The 21309-nt window shown below is 39.2% G+C and overlaps 1 protein-coding gene across 7 annotated transcripts in view; it reads right to left on the minus strand.

The window, feature by feature from the left end:
- Window positions 1-21309, minus strand: part of Ppp2r2a (protein phosphatase 2, regulatory subunit B, alpha) — a 59287-nt gene that overhangs the window by 21289 nt on the left and 16689 nt on the right. For 3 of the 7 annotated variants that reach the window (NM_053999.2, XM_063273915.1, XM_063273918.1), the window contains exon 3: window positions 4441-4538. In NM_053999.2, coding sequence (NP_446451.1) covers window positions 4441-4538 — 98 coding nt within the window. Of the gene's footprint in view, window positions 1-3391; window positions 3463-4440; window positions 4539-21309 lie in introns of all 7 variants that reach the window. The other 4 variants (XM_039092957.1, XM_008770732.4, XM_063273917.1 and 1 more) reach the window with 2 other exon arrangements.

A 21309-nucleotide genomic window follows, 5' to 3' on the forward strand; every position in this document is an offset into this window, starting at 1 on the left:
TCATTGCTATTGGCTATCCATCATAAGTAGATAGAAAGACTCTACTGCCAAAACAGCAGACCTATTATAAGACAAAGAAATGAATCTGGAACTAATGGAGAAACTCCCCTGCTGACTAGCTTCCATAAAGGAAAGATACTACGCAGGCTGCTAGGAAGGACAAGACGTCAGTGTTCTTAACCAGCACTGGACCTTGCCTGCTGCAGCACCAACCTTAACAAGGTTAGTTAAGAAGGTGAACAAGCTCACATAACCACAAAGGAATGGCTGTTACAGAAGTACACCTACTTATTAGTTGGATTTGAGGTTTGTACCCAGGAGGTAATTCATGTGTGGAGCTGTAAATTTAGCCAAAGCCTATGGTTAAGAAGGTCACAGGCTGAAGGGACGGACGGTCCTACACATAGGTTATTTTGCTAACTGCTCATGCTGTCAAACTGCCTTCTAGATATTTATGTTGATGCCCACAGATTAGTTACACTCTCTACTTATGCCAAGGAATCTTCTTTTGGCAGTCTGGAGCAAGTAATAATACAGAGACTGACTAGCAACTGATCAAAGCACTATTAAGTGACTACAGTGTTCCACCGTAAGTATTAACTTCCCACCTCTACCTCAATAAACATCCCAGAAAGGGTGTAAAGAATATACCAGCTACAAGTTGAGAAGGATGCTGTAAAATGTTTTTGGGGACAAGATTAGGCTGTAGCACTAGTGAATTCACAGTAGTAGTAGTTTCCAGCACAAGACTTAAATACGGATCAAGCCAGTCAGCATCCCAGCATGGATGCAGAAGGAACTTATGAGGTTCCACCCCAGTTGAAGATCTACTGGCAATTGGTGAAGGCTGGGGGAGGAAGAAGGAGTCATTTTTCTTTCAGAATGTGGCCAGTGGTAAGTTGCCCAGAGTCCTGTGGCTGGCCTCACACCCATGTATACATATAAGCAGTATTAACTGGACTGTGGGCTTATAGAAGGAGGAAGGAGAGGAGACAGAGATGGGAAGGGTTACAGGGCATGGTAGAAATAAATGTTAAAATATGTATGTAAGAATGAAAATCTCAAAGAAGAAAAAATATTGGTTAAAAAAGAAGAAACCAGCAACTATAATGGTACACACCTTTAATCCCAGCACTCAGAATGCAGAGGCAGGAGGATCTTTGTGAGTTCGAGGGCTCTCTGGTCTACAGCTAGGTCAGCTAGAGTGACAGTAAGAATAGACTGTCTCAAAAGAAAAGAAGCAAACCAGTCACAGCAACTGCTCACTCACCTCAACTGAACATCCATGCAAACCACAAAACCCATCACGAACCAAAAGGCGGCCCTCCAATCTTCTAAAACCTATACTGTTATCATTAAAAAAACTTTCAGATATTTCCTTATTCTCAAAAGCTATTTTAAATTGTAAAAACAAATTAGGAAGATGGGCAATCTACTTTAGGATACACCATAAGGATTTATTGACCATATCATGGCTATGATCACCTCAGAAAAATCTTAAGTATATTATGCCTCAATTTCTCTATTAAAATAAGCAATATACCCTTCTTATGGAACTTTGGGGAGATTTAACCTAAAAACTTGGAAAAAGAATATTGTAGCTTCTTTCCCTTTCCCAGGAACACACTCTCACCAATATAGATGTGAATCCCTCAGACCTTGCACACACACACTCCTTAACCAATCACTCACTTACCCAAAGTTACCCCCAAAACACAACTTACAGTATGTAAGATTAATTAGCAGAAACATCTCAATTAATATCAAACAACATGAGGTATGGGGAAAAATCATCACTGTTACTTAACAAATAACTTAAAAACATATTTTATATATACTAAGTGATTCTCAAAATAATGCATATAAAACAGATGAAAAGAATTCTTTACATATCATGACACCATTACCAAAAGCTACCCATTCTGCTAATTCTTCCTCAAACAGTACTTATTTAAAATAGCATTTCAGAATCTTTGGAGAGATTTCAGAAAATAAGAAATTACTTTTTCTTTTCGTTTTAAAAGAACACCATTTGTTTCTTTCTATTGGAGGTGTGCTACAGCTGCCGTGAGGAAGCTAGATGAACCTGTAGGTGTCTGTCTGTCATCTCTTTTCACCTACGGATCACGCTGTAGGCCATCAGACTTGGCTGAAGGGCTGTTATCCACCAAGGAGTCTCACCATCCCGAGACTACTCTGAGATGAACTGCTGGGCTTATTTTCTTACACACTTATACTGTTTACACAATTTCCCTTTGTCAGGTTTCTGCTACCAAACACTGTCGCTGGTCCTTTCACAAAGATTCTAGAGTGCTTTGACAATTAGTAAACTCATATAAAAGCAATCATGTGCTCCGTTTTATTAAATTCCCACCCTTGTGCATCTGATTTGACTTTAATATCAAATTAACACCTACAGAAGGTGGAAATGACTTCATCCACATGCAAAATATTTCCAAGTTAGCTTTAAGCTGACAACTTTCACTTTAAAATAGCAGTGACCTCAGCAAGGAACCAAAGCACCCCCAGCCCCAGAATGGAAAGCCTGTGTGTACTGCCCTTTGCCTGGCAGATTAAGCACAGTAAATTGAAATTAGCTTTGAACTTTCTCTCTAACCAGTTGTAGCGGCATATACTCATACTCCCAGGACTCGGAAAGCAGAGTCAGAAGATTCAGAAGATCCAAATTCAAATTCTCTGTCAATCACTGCAGGCCTAGGTTATATGACATCCTGCCTCCAAATAAGTAATCAAGCAAATAAATAAATTACACATTTTAGGGGAATCTAGCACAAAGGCAGCAAAAAAAAAAAAAAAAAAAAAAAAAAAAGACATGCCAAAAATTCTAGAGATTTGGCTATATATTTCTCTTTTTTTGGCTATATATTTCTAACTTAATATTTTTATTTGTAAAGAAAGAAACATAAGTCTCTTCACTTTCTTTCTAAGATAATTATGGGATAATTATGGTCACGTTTCTACCTGTTTGAAACTAGAACAACAGGCTGAGGATGTGGCTCAGCTGTCACACTGCTTGCCTAACATAAAGTCCATCCCCAGTAAAACTAAAACTCAGCATGGTGCTGTAGGTCCTCAACCCCAGCAGTCCAGAAGTGGAGGCAAGGTTATCAGACGTTCAAAGCCATCCTTGGCTACATAGTAAGCTCTAGGCCAGTCCGAGATATCTGCACCTTGGCTCAAAACAAATCCAGAAACAGAAAACTGATTCAGCCTCCCTTCCCACCAGATTACTCTTTGTCGAGCAAAGCCTTGAGGCTTTTTTTCTTATTTTCTTCTAAACAAAAGATTAAATTAAAGGAGACATATTTAGTGTTTGTGCATCTTCTATTCAGACACTATTAATCATTTCTTTTAAAATTAAATTACCTACCTCACTGGGGTGTTGTGAGGATTAATTCATTAGTGTTTCTAAAGCACTTTGAGATCCTCAGGTCAAAGGCGCTATAGAAGTGCAAAGTAGTCGTATTATTACTAGATTCTTTGCTTATTTAAGGAATTTTACAATCCTTTAAAACCTTACCCTGTGTTTTGATTTAGACATTTGTAAAATCCTGCTATTTATCAACATTAAATTCTTTGAGTATGTTACAGACAGACAGGGACAGGTGTTTCAAAGCCAATTATCTTAAAGGTTACACCTTGACATAAAATGACTGGAGCAAGCTTGGAAATATCTAGTATGACAAACCATGTCCATACAAAATTCTTAGGAGAAAATCTGTCAATCAGATTTACAAGTGTGCATAAATTTTAAGAAAAACAAAACTGAAATAGTATTTAACTATAGTATTTATATAGTATTTAACTATAAACTCTGTATTTAAATTTTTCATTCTTAAGAGGAAAGGGAACACAGTATCCAAAAAAAAAAAAAAAAAAAAAAACCAAACCAAACAACCCTTATTTTAAAAGCTAGCACTTGGTTGATGCATTAATTACATTCACATAGGTGCAAGCACAACACAGACACTTAAAGGCTAGTAACAGTTTTTGTATGAACTGATCATAAAGCAATTTGGCTGATTTTCTTCCAGTCAACCTTACCCTCAATTACACAGAGCAGCTAAGCCTTGAGAGGTCAACTTATTACTGAGGGTGAAGGCTTCAACTCTGGCTAAGTCTCAGATTAATCAACTACTTCCTAGCCTCCTCTATAACTGAAGGTTTTTACAATTAAAATGGGTTTTCAAATAAAAGCAACAGAGGCATAAATACGTACGCGCACATACGCACGTACGCGCACACACGCACGCACGCGCGCACACACGCACACACACACACACACGGAGCTAAGAGAAACCATAAGCTATCTACAGACAAATATTTACTCAGGGTTCAGTGTTAAAGCTGGATTTCTCCAGCACAACCTCCAGTCTCAAGATCAAACTGAAAAGGAGACACTGAACTGTCAGTACTTACCTCCTGCTCTTGTTGAAAGATGACGACTCTCCCACCTTTATCTCCTGTGGCTAGTAATTCTCCAGAATGATTAAACTCTACTGTAGAAATTATATCTGCTGTATAATTGAAACAAAAACAAAAAGGCATCAGTTTTTGTCCATCAACTCACTAAGGATGTTCCTAACAACATTCTAGATCTATGAGGATCAGAAACAAAGAGATCTAAATACTTCTGTAAAACACTTTCATTTGGGGGAAAGGATCCCCCAAATAAACCAACGCAAAGCCATTCATCCAATCAGGAAGATAATAATAAATGCCAGATTTGTAAGTATTTCACTTAATTTGTGAATGCAAAGAAAAAAAATCAACCACCTATTTATGGGATTTGTTACTGTTGTTTGGATTTATTATAATCCTGTGTGTGTGTGACTTGTAGAGGGGTGAACAGGCACTGTGTGCATGTGGAAGTCAGAGGGCAACTCTGCAGAATGGGTTCTCTCCTTCCAGTTTCAGAGTCTCCAGGCTCGCACTATGAATACTTTACCCATTGAACCATCTTGAAAGCTCAGTTAGTGGATTGTTTGGAAAAGGAGTCTCTTGTAGCCTGGGCTGGTCTTGAACTCCTTATAACTTATTTTCCTTCCTGAACTTCGTGAAGCATTTTATGATAATACCACCAAACAATAATTATTTTATTAATCTTCTAACAATACTGTTTATTGGTTTGGTTTACCAAGACATGGTAGCTCAAGTTGGCCTCAAACTTACTATCCTACTCACTCAGCCTCTTGAGTGCTGGAGTTAGATACGTGCCTCCATACCTGGCTTTATTTACATACTTTTAATGAGCATGATGGCATTTTTGATCTTGTTTGTTGGAAGGGTTACTATAGATCCAACTCTGAAGGAAGACTTAAGTATGCCTCTCTGCTGCTAGGCTTGTTTATACAAACTCAAAACCTTCAAAATCAAGGCAGACAGAAACCAAGGTAGTAGTGCAGGCCAGCAACTCAATACTTAGGAGGCAGGGGCGACAGGATCAGGACTTCAAGACCAGTCTTTGCTACATAAGACCCTGTCTGAAAAACAAACAAAAACCAACAACAAAACTCTAAGACATTATAGGAGAGTAAACATTTTTAATATAAGAATAGTTTCTGATGGAATTCTAAAAGTCATAAATCCAAGTTGTATCCTTAAAAGTCAGTAACATATACACTCTTGGGCACAAATAAAATAGTTAATTAGAATACACATCATTATGACAAACAGGCTGAAAACAGAATTATGTCATGAAAGCTACCAACAAAGGTATACTCTTTAGATTCTATATTTTATAAAAATGACAGCAGTGATACCACAATCAGGCTGTCTTTTTTTTTTTTTTTTTTTTTGGTTCTTTTTTTCGGAGCTGGGGACCGAACCCAGGGCCTTGCGCTTCCTAGGCAAGCACTCTACCACTGAGCTAAATCCCCAACCCCGTGATACCACAATCAGAATCATTAAACTGTGACATATTGCCCAGTATCAAACATTGAGTTATGATCTCATAAATAAGAAATGACAAAGATCAAAATACTCCTTTAAAAGAAATCTTTCTAAGGATAATAAAAATGTTATTTTACAATCAATCAGACTGTCCCACTAATCTCAGAACATTCTAACAGGGTAAGTGAAAAGCCCCCTCCCATTCATCAACTTAACACTCAGCAAATTTTAGACACATGGATTTAAAAATTATGCAACAAAAAGAATTATCTTTAAAAGGCTTCCTCCGTTCTTACATCAATTCAAATTGCAGAGTTTATAATGGAGTCATTCTATGAATATAACATCTCCTCTTTAAACTATTACCATCCAGGCTTGCCCTTTGCAGATGAAATAATCACTTCTTTTGGGGGTGGAATACAGTTGGGGTGACTGACAGCAGCATCAGCGGCCTATTTTTACCCTGCCTGATCTTGTCATCTACTTTTCTGAAGGTCCTTTGTGTGGCATAATAAACAGATAAGATGATCAGACAGATAGCCAAGAATTCCAAACTTTAACACTTTTTTAAAACTCAAAGGAAGGGGCTGGGGATTTAGCTCAGTGGTAGAGCAAGCCTAAGGCCCTGGGTTCAGTCCCCAGCTCCGGAAAAAAAAAAAAAAAAAAAAAAAAACTCAAAGGAAAACATCCACTGTGGCATATAGAAAGTTTAATAATTAGTGACAAATGCTTCCCATTAATAGACCAAAATCTCAGCCCTATCATTCTCACTGTATTTCAACTCTGAGCTGAGAGGCAATGCAGTTGCTTCCTCACTGGTTTTATAATCTTAAACGAGAATGGCATTTCAAAGAATTTGAAATCTGAAAGAAACCAGCCAGTACAGCTATGTAAGGTTTCTGAAATTGAGGCAAGCTGAGCATGTGCTAAATACCTGATAAACAAGAAATGTGAAAGGTACTTGTAGTCACAAGTTGAAAATTATGGCCTACCACCCTCTTTATAAGCATCTTCCTGGAGCCCAGTACTAAATACTAAAAACTAAAGGTAATTTACTAGCCGATTAGCTAGTAAATTCAGAGAAGGTCTGACAACCTTGGTTCTTAAATAAAAAGAATTGAACATTAATAAAATAAAATTAGTTATATATAAAAATGACTCTAAGCACATTAATGGACAGAGATATACGGAACTACAGTATACCAAGTGAGCATTAAATATATCTTTATCCTATTCATAGCACTAACTATACAGTTTTTCAATTTCCACTTATAAAGAAACAATGGAAAACTCTAGATATTATCAAGTATGTGAAAGGGGATGATACTACATACAAGTGTCAAGAATCAAGGCCAAGATTCAAATTTAGCAGCCATATGGTCTCAGGAGCAGCACAGGATTCTATTAATTATGGATTGAAGGTAAAGGAATACTGACTAAATAATGAATTTGCTGCTTCGCTCACACCCTGACAAAGTATCTATATTCAACAAAGCACCTAGAACTAAACAGGTTTTTTTAAAAAATATTTATTTATTTTAGGTATATGAAACACTGTAGTTGTCCTCAGACACACCAGAAGAAGGTACTGGATCCTATTACAGATGGTTGTGAGCCATCATGTGGTTGCTGGGAATTGAACTCAGGACCTCTGGAAGAGCAGTCAGTGCTCTTAACCACTGAGCCATCTCTCCAGCCCGAACCAAACAGTTTTATACCTTAGTAATGACTGAGCAATGTCTAAGCACTTAACAAAGCACCCACTACATTAAAGGTATCAAGGGCACTGAATGATTACACATTCTAAATTTCACCTCTACGAGAAGAACAATATATTCATAAAGATTTAACAAATGTTTAAAAATAGAAAAAGAAAACAGACACACATTCACAAAACTAGCAAGGAGTCAGCTAGATAGTTCATGGGTCAAATGCCTATCTTGATGAGCTCTAGGTGAAAAATACCATCTCAGAAATAAGGTAGAATGACAAAAGCAGGGGTTGTTTGAGGTCAGCCTGGTCTACATGGTGAGTTCTAGACTACAGTACACAATTACCCTGTTAAAAATAATAAATAATTCCAGGTGGTGCTGGCGTAGATCTTTAACCCCAGCACTTGGGAGGCAGAGGCACAAGGATCTCTATGAATTCAAGGCCAGCCTGGTCTACAGAGTACCAGGACAGCCAGAGCTACACAGATAAACCCTGCCTCAAAAACCAAACAAATGATAATAATGATGCCAAAGGAGAAATATAAAAGACAAAAACCAATCCTAGCACATAAAGACCAAATGAATATGTAGAGATGCCTTACGTTGAACTTAGGAATGACTGTCTAGCACACAGGCACCCGCCCATTAGGTGAGTGAGCACAAATAAAGGGAAGAGTCACTTGGATAAACTGCTGAAGTGTGTCTAGCCATCTGGTTGTAGGGTCCTGCAAGCTGTACTTCGAAATACAAAGTAAAAGTCAAGCTCATGCTGAACCATGTTCCCAGCTGCTATACATCTTTAATTGTACCTTTAAATCTCATAAACATCAAGGGAAGATAATCATGCTTCTGAGAACTAGTGTTATTTAATAACTCAGCAGAGGGTATTGTATGATTGAAGATCTCGGTACCAACAGGTAGGTTTGTATCAGAAAGCTGCCTATAAAACCAGTTTTCTAGAATTTACAAAAGCGGTCTGATACTGTTAGGACAATATCAGGAAACTAAAAACAAATTACCAGAGCTTAGACAGGGAAACAGTAAGAAATGGAAGCTATAACCATATCATTTCCATGGGAACACCAAGATATTCTTAAATACTCCTCAAATAACTAAATAAGAAATCAAAAGGCAGTAATAATCTGCTGACGGAACAGTCATCACTTAGCCATACTGTATAGGCACACAACACTGCAAACGCACAGGGGGTGTCCAGGACTTCAGCACTGTCATGGGGAATCTTCAGTGTGAACCTGACCACATCTGTTGGCACCTAGGAAACATGGCTCCTCGTGTCTTCTGTTTTGAGAGTAGTTTAGCTGAGAAGGAAGACCCACGGGTGGCAACCATCTCAGGGGTTGTGGTCTCAAGCAAAATAAAACCAGGGGAGGGGCAATGTAGGCTTTGATTCCTGACTGTGGACACAGGATTACTATCCACCATTGCCTTCCCTGGCATGAAACTGTATCTCCTCAAACCATACCATAAGCCAAAACAAGCCTTTTATCATCCCTTAAAACTCTTATTATCATGTTGACTAAGCAATCTCACCAGGTAAAACAAAAACTAAAAAACTAGACACCATACATGAACTGTCACAGTAAGAAGGAACAACTACTGATATAAGCAATAGCCGGATACGCCCTGGGCTAAGTCAACAAAGCTAGATGCAAATGGCCTAAGAGGTTGAAACAAGTTGCTAGAGTCAGGGATGAGATGCACACTACAGAGGGTCTAGAGCTCCTGGTGTGACTCAGTGCTTAGTGTACCAGGTGTGATAATCAAAGCTTGTAACACTGTACAATCAAGAGAGTTAAGTTTACCATGTGAAAATAAGTTTGTCACGGAAAGTAATAAAATCCAGACACTGGAATCCTATCCCAGGCATTTCTACAATCCTAATGTGATATTTCACTTACTTGTTACCATGTTTTCTGGATTTAAAGTTGTCAGGGGTATACCTAAGGCATATAGTATTCTGCAAGTATTAGCAGTCGTTCAAGTTTCACTTTCATAACTTTACATTGCTGATGTTTAAAGTAATGGATTCAAACACTCACTATCATCTGCATCCCTAGCTATCCCATCTTCAGGCTGCCAGGCTCTCTCGCTCCTTCCCTTCACCAAGCTCAACAACGCCCAGCAAGTCACTAACCACTAGAGGATGGCAAAAGACAAGGATATGGTCCCAGCTCTGCTCTACCAATAGGCAGTGGTTTCTTTGTTCAGGATTGGATTTGTCTTTCACAGAGCATATGCTTTGAAATATTTAACAGGTATCCCAACCGATCTAGCAGGAACAAGAGTATAGTGGCTGGAGAAAAATACTATGGTTTTATTAGGAAGCTTCTGATATGGAAAGTTAAAGGCTTGAAAGGGCCATACATCTGCAAGCACTATCCAATTTTTCCTAGGACCATGGCTTTCTGTTAGAAAACCTGGAGTTCATATACTTCACTGACCTAGGGTCTTCAAGAACATGACCACAATGTTCCGTACAGCGCAGTTCATTTCTCACATGCTCACACTTGGGGGAGCATATATAGGCAGAACACAAACCCCTGGGAGACAAACTACACTCAAAGTACCATACATAGGTTTTCCCTCACTTTTCTGCAGAACAGCCAGCCTGCTGTTGCTTAACTGTAAACACTAATACACAGACTAGCAGGTGATTCACTTTTCAAACATTTAACAAAAACAGCAGAAGCTGATGGAGACCAAGACTCTTCCAGAAACTTTCCCCCCAGCTTTAGCTTTATAGAAGGTCACACGGATGATACAGAGTCCCTGTAGACACCTCATCTAATGGCACCACTATTCACACCTCACACTGCTATGGTGTATTTGTCATAGATAAGGAAACAGCTTGCACATTTTAAATGAACTTGAGTCCTGTTCTTCAGTTTCCTCTTTGTGCCTTTTCTTTTCTTTTTTTTTTTTATATTTTTTATTTATATTAGTATACCATCTTCGGAAGCACTAGAAGAGGGCATCGGATCCCATTACAGATGGTTGTGAGTCACCATGTGGTTGCTGGGAATTGAACTCAGGACCTCTGGAAGAGCAGTCAGTGCTTTTAACCACTGAGCCATGTCTCCAGCCCCCTCTTTGTGCCTTTTCCATTCCAAACCTTTGTCCAGTCTCATTACTTTCCTTGACCTATGAGTTTCTCAGACTGCCTTGTCTTGATGAATTTGGGAGTCCTGGACAACAGGAAATCCCTCAATCTGAGACTGTGAAATTTATTTTTTAAATGGTAATGCTGCCAATTGTGGGTTCCTGGCAGGCAAATCACAAATGTTAGCACACCATTTATGTCACAGTATTGCTATGGTACATTCTCCTAGTGGTGAGAGTAGAAATGCCCATGATATATAGTCCATTCTCTGGTCATCTAAGGTTTTTCCCATGGAAAGTTACTCCCAGGCCCCCCCGAATTGTACTTAGGAAGGTGCAGTCTAAATTTGAGGGGGTTGGAGGAAGCTTAAAGTTCTTTGAAAAGTGGCTCTGCATCAAAAGATAGTTTCCCCATTTGTGTCCTCACAGGTATATGTTTTGTTAAAATTTAAAGATAATTTCACTCTATTCCAATTATTATATATTTAGCCATTAAAGGCCTCCAGGGTTGGCTTTTGCATCCTTTTGGCATGCTTTCACCATCCATATCCCTTCATACTTAAAAGAAAAAAAAAAAAAAAACAATGCTAGAACTTAAAAACAAAAGTGGGAACTGTAACTCGGCTGTGGACTGCTTGCCTAGCATGTATGAGGTCCTGGATTCGCTATCCAGCACCACATAAAGTGAACATGAAGAAGACATTTGACTTCAACCAGTGACCTCCACAAGCATGTACATGTGCACATACATACACAAACATGTATGTGTCACAAAGTTTTATTCAAATTAGCACAAAATTAATGTTTCATTTTATAACTGCATTTTAAAATGACCGAATCCATACAAGCTCTGCAAAGAGGAATAGACAAAGAATAGGATAAACCATAATAAAAGCTATAAAACAATGCACCTCAGAACATGTGACCACTAGTACTCTTGTCCTGGAGCAAACTGCTCAGCAGTCAGCTAGGCTCTGAAGCTTAGGCAGGTCAGTGTCAGCTCATTCACATGTCTAACTAGGCATAACATAGTTAATTAGGCACAAGCCTATACCTTGGCTCATCATCTTGTTAATCTTCTAGTACTTGTTCTTTCCAGACTTTGGAGAGGTGGAGCAAGAAGAGAGACTTATCTGTTTATCTGTTCATTTTCCAAGGTCTGTTCAAGACTCAAAGCTTGTTACATACTTATATTCTGATTAAAAGGCACAATCCATTTTCACCATCTTTTCCTTGGCCTCAAATAGCTATTTAGACATGACTAAATGGATTTTTTTTTTTTTCAGAAAAACTGGTGTCTCCATACTATGAGGGAATGCTCAGACTGAGTGAAACTTAACACTTGTGAGGCGTTAGGTCCTATCTGATTCCTAACACAAGAAGAGGAAGATAATGCATTCGTAAAGCAGTAAATTACTTGAAAGGGAAGGCTACCTTCAGGTTCTTTCTCTAAAGAACTTCAGGAGGCTCTTTTTTAGGCTGTTGTCCTCTAGAGGGAGCTCAAAGTCCTCAATATCCTTCCCAAGGTCAAGCTGCTAAACCCATACAGATCTGCTTTGTTGGAGCAACATACACTGTGCCATGTAGAGCAGGTTCAACTTAATAATGTCCTTTGGAAACCTCTTCCCTTCAAAAATAAACCCCTGACAAAAGGCCATACTATTTCTTTCTTCCACCCAACTTCAGACTTCCCACTTGGCATTGACTAAAAACCATTCATTCATTCCCCTTTTACTTAAGAGGCAGAAAGAAGACGTGGTGGTAAGCATCTGGAGGCAAATGCTTCCCCCACTGTTGACTCCCTGTTGTATTCAGAGCAGCACAAACCAGTGTTTCCACTGTCTTCACGTCGGGGCACGGACAGAATGAGATGGTTGGCATACTTTTTAAAGACAAAGATGCTTTTGTCTTCCTAGGTTCTAATCAGGAAACCACTCAAGGACTGAGATCTACAATATCCCAGGATTGCATTCGTGCTGAACAGGCACAGAAAACAGACATAAAGTAAGACTGTCTGATTCCTACTTGGCCATTATCTTATGACCTAGAGGAGGAAGCTTACCCTAGTCTCTTAAGAGGCTCCTTAACCTCAGCACTAAGGAGACAAAACAGGCAGGCAAACATGAGTTCAAGGACAACCTGCTCTACCTACAGGGTTGTAGCCCAGCCAGCATTACATAGTGAGACCCTTTATAAACAGCAAAATAAAATAAAATATTAACTGTCCCTACGGTATTACGGTCAACATAGCTTTGGCCTTTGTTTCCAAATAGTCTACTTTAGTTCACTAAGCCTAAAGCCTAAGCAAGTAACAGTATCACAACTGCCTTGCTCTGTCACTTCACATACATACAGAGCTTGGGCCTATGTCACAGCTGGTCGCAGTCAGGATTCCAACTGTCTTTTGGCTAAAATATCACCCCAAGTTTAACGTGATTCCCAACTAAATTACAGAAAAGTCTGCATGGAACAAAATGTCCCTGGCTTTCCTCAACCCAACTCAGTGAAAAGGACTATGGTTTCTTATAACCTCAACAGAAACCATTGGCTGTCCATGCTCAGGGAAAACCTACATTGTACTGTTCCCATGAGAACTGGGGGACCAAAAAGTGTTTTCCAGAGAAGTGATCTGGACCCAGTCTCCCTTAATAAAGTGTTCCTGGTATCATGTTCGGATAAATATAATGCAATTAACAACAAAGAGAACAACTTCGCGCAACAAAGAGAAACAGCTGCTAATACATTAGCCTCCAAGCTATGATTTTAACAGGCAAACCTCAATGTGGAATTGCTTTTATAAGTTACAAGGAGAGAGCTATACGCTGATCATTCTAAACCCAAAGTTAAGACACTATCTTCACGGGATGTCCAATAACTTAGCTCTACAAATTAAATTATCCCAATTGCTTGATCCAAACCAGGAGTGATGGCTCATACCTTAATCTTACCAACAAAAATGGGTGCTACAAGTTTGCCACCAACCTGGTCTACATAGCAAACCACAGGCCAGAAAGGGCTACTGAGTGCGACCCAGTTTGAAATCACCAGTAATACTGATGACGGTGATACAAACACTTCTTCTGTTATTTATGCAAACAAACCAAACTCCACACCTATAGGCACCTTAGTCACCAACTGAGGGTGTTTCTACTTTCACTTCTGAGATAGGGTCTTAGTGTGTGGTCATGGTTGGGCTGAAATGGACTATGCGGACCAGACTGGCATAGAACACAAGAAATTTGCCTGCCTCTGCCAAGATTAAAGCCCACGAGCCACCACATATGGCAATTTTTATATATTTAAATGGTTGAAAACTAAAATATTCCATGCACTGAAAACACACAAAAGTATCTAGAGGTTTTTAATTTTGAAATTAAAAACAAAAGAAAGGTCTTTTAAGTCTGAAGAGATGGCTTTAAGGACCTACAACCATGCATAACTCCAGTTCCAAAGGATCCAACACTCACACTCACATCTGACTTCCACAGGCACTTGAATACATTCTTTGAAATTCAAATTTGATTTCTCATAGGTTACAAACACATAAGAAATTTAATGAGGAGACTAAAGAGACATTTAGATTATGTTATAAAATTTTTTACAGGCCTTATTCTAACATCCAAAGACAGAACACTGAATTTTAACTAACAACAACCCAGTCAGCTTGTGCTCCGTCAGCTGCAACACAGAAGACTGGGAATCAGGAGAAAGGAGAGCAGATAAGAGACCAAGGCAGAGGTGCTCAGAAATTCTAGTAAGCAACCCTGTAGTCAGAGCTAGGGCAGTGCTGTGCTATAGTACGCTTCACGCAATGTACTAACTAGCATTTAATTCCCACCACAAACATGTAAACTTGTTTACATTAATACACAGGCTTAACAGATGAAAAACCTTAAGCCAAGAGGCCAGATATGAACAAATCTTCAGCCAAGCATGTGCATAAAGTAAAGATAAACATCAAGAAATCAAGAAAACTGTCCAGGTCTTCCCCCTGGCTCAAATGCCTCACCTCTAAGAGGCAGATATTTGACTCACAAGCTCCATTTAACAGCATCTAAAGAGCAAATATACTGTAAAGACAAAAGGTCTACTGGATAACTAATCCAAAAGATTACACCACTGACTTCCTTACAAGCCCTTAGTCAAAAGGAACACCTCACATACCTTTATAAAAATAGCAATATAAATACCACACTCCCAACACTTAAGATAGGCACTTCCTGTAAAGGGTCTTCTAGGTTAGCCTGAGACACTGAAGAGCCAAACAAAAGGGAGAAAGGCAATTTCAGTAAATCCTTTCTGCTTGTATCTTTTTAAAAATTTCTTTTCCTCTCAATTTGCTTGTTTGTTTGTTTGTTTGTTTTTTGGTTCTTTTTTTCGGAGCTGGGGACCGAACCCAGGGCCTTGCGCTTCCTAGGCAAACGCTCTACCACTGAGCTAAATCCCCAACCGTTTGTTTGTTTGTTTGTTTGTTTGTTTTTTGGTTTTTTTTTCGGAGCTGGGGACCGAACCCAGGGCCTTGCGCTTCCTAGGCAAACGCTCTACCACTGAGCTAAATCCCCAACCTCAATTTGCTTAAGTAAAAGTCAGGTAGTCATTTCCTGACCTAGTCTGCAACTATACTCAAAATTCAATTCCTTGTCTCCATTATATTTTTCAAAGGAAGTTATGTTTTCAAGTGCTAACTGTGAATGTGGTCTTACTAAGCAAGGGATGAGAAGAGTCAGAGCTGGCTGGCAGCAGCAGAATGCTTTCTGAAGGCAGCCCTGACAGAAACACGATGGACAGACGGACGGACAACCAAAGAGCAGTAACAAGGTTGTAAAAAGAAAGCCAGCAGGAGAAAACGAAGAAAGCTGTAGTCCATCTGCACATCTCTCCCTGGGTATTTGAGCAAAATGTTGTATCGGCAGCTAGACAGATTTGGCAGTAGTTTACAGAGGGCACTTAAAGTCATGTGACACTTCAAGGTGATTTTCTTGTGGGATAGGCAAAGAAAACCAGGATTGTGGGTTAAGAGCCTTAAGGCTCTCCTATCCTTGGCAGCTGAGCAGGAACCACATGAAGAGATGACTGGACAAGGGGGCTGCTGGTAAGGTGGAATGTTTTTCCACAAGCTAAGCAGACAGTGTTTTGGAAAAGCAGTAGTGATAAGCTACATTTAAAAGAACTTAGAAAGATATGAGCAATGGGGCCTTAATTTTAGACTTGGTAACATGGAGATTTTCTGTGTAACACCACTGGATTAGTATCTTCAAAATAAAAACTATTGTTTCCTGTGGCCTTATTTTTTTGGTTGTTAGATGAGAGGATGCTCCCTCCAGAGGAAAATTATGTAGGTATCAACTACAGACTCACTCCCATGTCTGCTGTCAGGCATCAGTTTTCCTGGATGCTTACCTGAGATAGCAGTTCTCTGCCACATGGATTCAAGCAAAGTTCACAATCATGGTAGCAGGTCAGGAAAATGAAAGGGAGCAGCCTAAACCCTTTGGGTTGCCTCATCTGTAAGTGTATGTCATCACTTCCATCATGCTTGTAAGAGCCAGTTGCTAGGCCTGTCATATTCAAGTGAGAAACTTACAAAAAGACCAGAACACCAGAGGGCAGTACCCATTGGAGGCATCTTAGAGGATGCCTACTACAGCTCCTTGGTCAGCATACAAAAACAGTTAAGAACTTCATGGCCAGGTAGCAACGCTACAACTTAAAGAGGGAACTGCCTAGAGCAGTTAAGTTTCATCTTTGAGCTTCAAGGTTAAGTAAGATTCTCTCCTCCAGCCCTAGCTGCCTCCCTGCCTCCCCGACCCCCAGTGTGCCCAGGTTTGTGTATGTGTTGCCGCTGTTTAAGAGCACCTAACACAGGTCCTCCCCAGACCTATGAGGCAGACATTCTACCATTTAGTTACAGTCCCAGATCTCAGGCTATTTGATTTTTAATCCCTGTTTCAAAATACAAAATACTCATTAATCTAGCCATTATCCTATAGTCCACTGTCATTTCTACTCAGGCCAATGAATACAGGTCCCTTCTCTTACTCTCCAGGGGGTTCTCAACCCTGTAAACAAACACTAAAACAGTCAGCAATGTCATTTTTTCCAGCTACTAGTTTGTACCTGCCAAGTGCTTCTCACAGCTTAGTTAGGGCACTCTTCCAGGGTTTCCAAGGATACTGAACTCTCCCTATTATGCTTGTTGGACATTTCAGAATGTCTGTTTGTTTTAACACATGGGTTTAGATCACAATTCACTACCACAAGTCAATTCTGCTATTGCTTAAATAAGGTACTTTGCACGTTCTTTCAAAGCCTGTTTTGATAAAAAGTGATAGGAAATGTGTATTAGTTTTTCTACCTAATTAGTCTAATTCTACTTTTGAAGAAAACAATGTTTTCACCTATATCAGTAATTCCCAGGGTATTTTCTTCTATGGTAATTTTACTAACTGCTGAATTCTAAAACTTCAGTGTCAACAAAGTCAATTCAAAACACTAGTTTAGGCCAGGTGTGGTAACATACATGTATAACCCTACTATCATTGGTCTAAGGGAAGAGAATTACAAGTCACAAGCAGCCTAGACCACATAAACTGTCACAAAAACTCCACAAAGCAATTTAAACTTAGCAATACGTTTAAATAGTAATAAACTATTTCCTGAGACAGAGTTTTAGTATATAGCCCTGGCTGGCCTGGTAGTCAACTAATTTATCATATAACCAACAGTAGCCTTGAACTTTGCAGCAATCCTACTGCACTACAATCTCCACTTCTTAGCAGCTTTATTGCTGTTTTTTTAATTTTAAAAAGTTTGTGAGCCAGAGCTACAGAGAAACCCTGTCTGTGTATGTGTTGCCTACATGTATGTCTGTATACTGCATGTATGGAGTTACATGGAGGCCAGAAGGGAGTCAGATCCCTGGGACTGGAGTTAGATTGTCGCATGCTGCACTGCTGGTAACTGGTGAGAATCCAACACTGGTCCATGCTCGGAACCACTCTAGCCCCTGTAACTGAATTCTAACATTGCAAATTACAAAACTCAGTAAGCTCAGTTACTCTTCAACAGTAACTATAGTCACAAAGGGAGGCAGAGATAGGCAGAACTACTCAGCAGGGTGCATAGTCATCACTGCTGAGCAGAGGTCCCCACAACACCACGCTGTGATAGGTGTACCTAGTGCTGTGCAATGTGTAAATACTTGAGAGCAAATCTTAAATTACCAAGTGTATTCTAGCTCACAAAACAAAATATTTAGTTAGGGTTAAATAACTAAAAAGCTTCCCTACAGAATATACAAGTCCTTTACCTCAGGCCTCACCTTCCTAAAGATAGCCATTACCAAAGATGCAGATTCTATGTTTACGGTCTAACAAAAGACAGTATAGGGCTCCTTTAGGCATTTCTACAAAAGATACAAATACAGACAAGGAAGGTAAAGGCAGAACCCTGTGGAGCTGGATCTCACTGGAAGTAACAGAATAAACTGCTATCTTAAGTTCTGTGACGAGCACTCAGTTTCCTGGGAAAAGAAGGTAGAGGAGCGGAGAATAATGAGCGCCTATACCGTCGTGCTGCTGGTTGACAGTTCTGTATCCTTCTCACAAACCTAGAGCTACTGGGAAAAGGGAACGTAACTGCTGTCATCTATAAAGTTCACTCTTGACAACCCCACACAACACAGACCTCCGTCTGTGGGGAGGCTCCATTCATTCACTATGAGCCCTGAGTGCTACAGACTGGACATAGTTGGCTCGCTTCAGGTTTAGGGTGCTGCACAGCCTGACACGGCTTGTTCACTTTTCCCTGGCTTCTGGAAGACACTGCTTTTGTTGGTGGTGCTTCTGATGCATTTCAGGAGCTGAAGATCTTGGTGCTATCCTCGTTGGGTTTCTTCCTTTCTAAGTGGTATGCTCTTGTTATTCTCTGTAATTGAGATGGTGGTACAAGGTGGACCTTCTCAACTTGTAAATTCTGCCTGTTTTCTCCTTTTCTCTAACATTTGTTCTTTCTGGAGAGCCTCTAACACATCTCTGGGATTCTAGACTGATTTGATTCCCCCTTGTCTCCCTTTTTTGCTCTACTTTTGGGGAGAATTTTCCTAACTTTTACTCAGAACTATTAATTCTTTTACTATTTGCTTCCTGCTTCTGATAGCAGTATGAATGTTATTAAATCCTAATTCAAACAAAAATATTTTTATTATGTGAAATAACTAAGGAATTTGACCTTGAACTTGAATCTGCTGATATAAGTCCTTTACCAGTAATCTCTGTTGAATAATCTGCTGTCTGAGTGTGCATGAAATAATAATATACCCTATAAGTGAAGGAAGATTGCTATGAAAATAGTTGCTATTGTAGTTAGGGTTTCTACTGCTGTGATAAAATACCATGGCTGATTTGTGAAAAACAGCTGTATGACATGTATTTTACAAATATGAAAACATAAGCCAACACTTTAGAAGTCAGAGAAGAATTTCAAGGATAGGTCAAAGTCAAAAAATTGTTCACTTCAAACTATGTACAAAAAAGAAAATGAACCAAAACTAAATCTAAGATTAGATGCTTTGAAAGAGAAGACCTTGTCAAAGATGGTTGCTACTCAACAGGACAACAGAAAGATGCCAGTAAAGAACAGGCCCGTGAACCAGCATCGTAGTTCACACCTGTAACTCCAGTACTTAAGGGGCTGAGGAGGAAGACTGCCAAAAGATCCAAGCCAACGTGGGCGAAAAAATAGTTCAAGTCTACCCTGGGCTACAGGAATATTCTGACTTAACTATAATAAACAATATCTGATCATAAAAGCAACTCTAATTAAATTAAACTCAGTGAGTCACAAAAACAAGGAAGTAAACAACAAAAAAAAATGGAAATAAAAGGGTGAACTCCCTGGGAAGGAAGGGTTGAACACAATGGGATGAGAAGGTAATAGGAAGGATAAATGACAAAAATGTCATATATTCAAATGAAATTGTGAAAGGACAATTAAAATTAAACAAATAAGATTTTGTTAAATTCATTCTCACATTAGAACATAATCTAGCATAAGCAACCCTGACTAAACAGCAAGATACAACCTCAACTAAACTTGAGTTTAATCTAGAAATGACTGTATACTTAAGGCCAGTACAAAGCTCCCCATTCCAAGTTTGCCCACTGTGTTTAATACCTAAAAAGAATTCCCTGGCAATTGTCTACAACAATTTTCAGCACAATGGATCCACTCAGAAACAAAGTAAAAGAATTGTTATTTTCATAATAGAACTCCCTTCCCCTAGAAAAACAAAACAAAACAAAACCAGAGCATACCCAGTCTCTCTGGCAGCAAGCAGCAGCAGTGATGCCCCTGCAATGTTCAAATTGCACAACCCTGGACCCAAATGAAGAATCAAAGGTGGATTCTTACCCCCAAGCATATCCACATAAAGACTCTGAATTTAAAAAGGGGGGAGGGATATGAAATGCTCACTGGCAATGCAATTTGTTGTCTAAGCTCCTCAAACATCTGTAGATTTCCTAAGGACATTAAATATATTCATCAGTCTAGAAGGTTCTGGCAAAAGACCTGAGATATGTATTGACCATATTCTTTCCTGAGGAAGACAGAAAAGCGACTATGTACCATTTCCACTATTATCTTGAGTAGCAAGGGAAGTTTCAGGCATGACTTTTTTCTAAAACCTGCAGCAATTAGGGTCAATACCACACAACTCCCAACCTCTGCTTAGAGCAACTCTTCCTCAAAAAATATGACCACACTTGAACTTTTGTTACTAAACATTTAATTTTAGACTACCCAAACAGTCAAAGTGCCACTTCACTGCCTAACTTCAACTCTGATACGATCAATATTCTTGGCTTACTTTCCCAATCTCCTAACCCAGCCAAGGCAAGCAATACTTATGAAAGCAACAGGTATTTCCTGTGTTCCAAACAACTAAGTGATCTTGAGTTGAGCATTAGAATATGCCTTTAAGATTCTTCTATTACTCAGTTGAAAAGATGACTCAGCAGACTCTTCAGAAGACCAGGGTTGGAATCCTAGCACCCACATAAGTCTACTTCCAGAGTACCTGACACCCTCTTCTGGCACATTTTGCAAACAAACATGCAAGTAAAACATTCATACCTATAAAAAGAAAAGCAAAATCTTCAAAAAACTCAAGAAGATTGCTGTTAGATGGCAGTCTGTTAATATTAACAACTGAGCTACACCAACTAAGCTTCTTGAATGCTCATCATGTGCCTATACTAGACATCATTGCATTTAACCTTTTGACTAGCAGTAAGGACCATAGAAACCTTTACTTAATTTTAGACTACCTAAGTGTTTGTTCACCTGACTTCCTTTCTACCTATTCAAAATTACTTTATTTAGAAACCTATTCTCACATACTGAACATACTTGTTCGCTGAACTGCTATGTAAGCACCCATTAAAAAAAAAAGAAAAGAAAAGAAACCCAGAAACGATGCTGCTATATGGTTAATATCATGATACATATTATTAAGGTCAGGAGATAGACACCATCAGTCACTGATAGATGAAAACCAAAGCTG

This window comes from Rattus norvegicus, chromosome 15, assembly GCF_036323735.1.
Source record: "Rattus norvegicus strain BN/NHsdMcwi chromosome 15, GRCr8, whole genome shotgun sequence".
Classification (NCBI taxonomy): domain Eukaryota; kingdom Metazoa; phylum Chordata; class Mammalia; order Rodentia; family Muridae; genus Rattus; species Rattus norvegicus.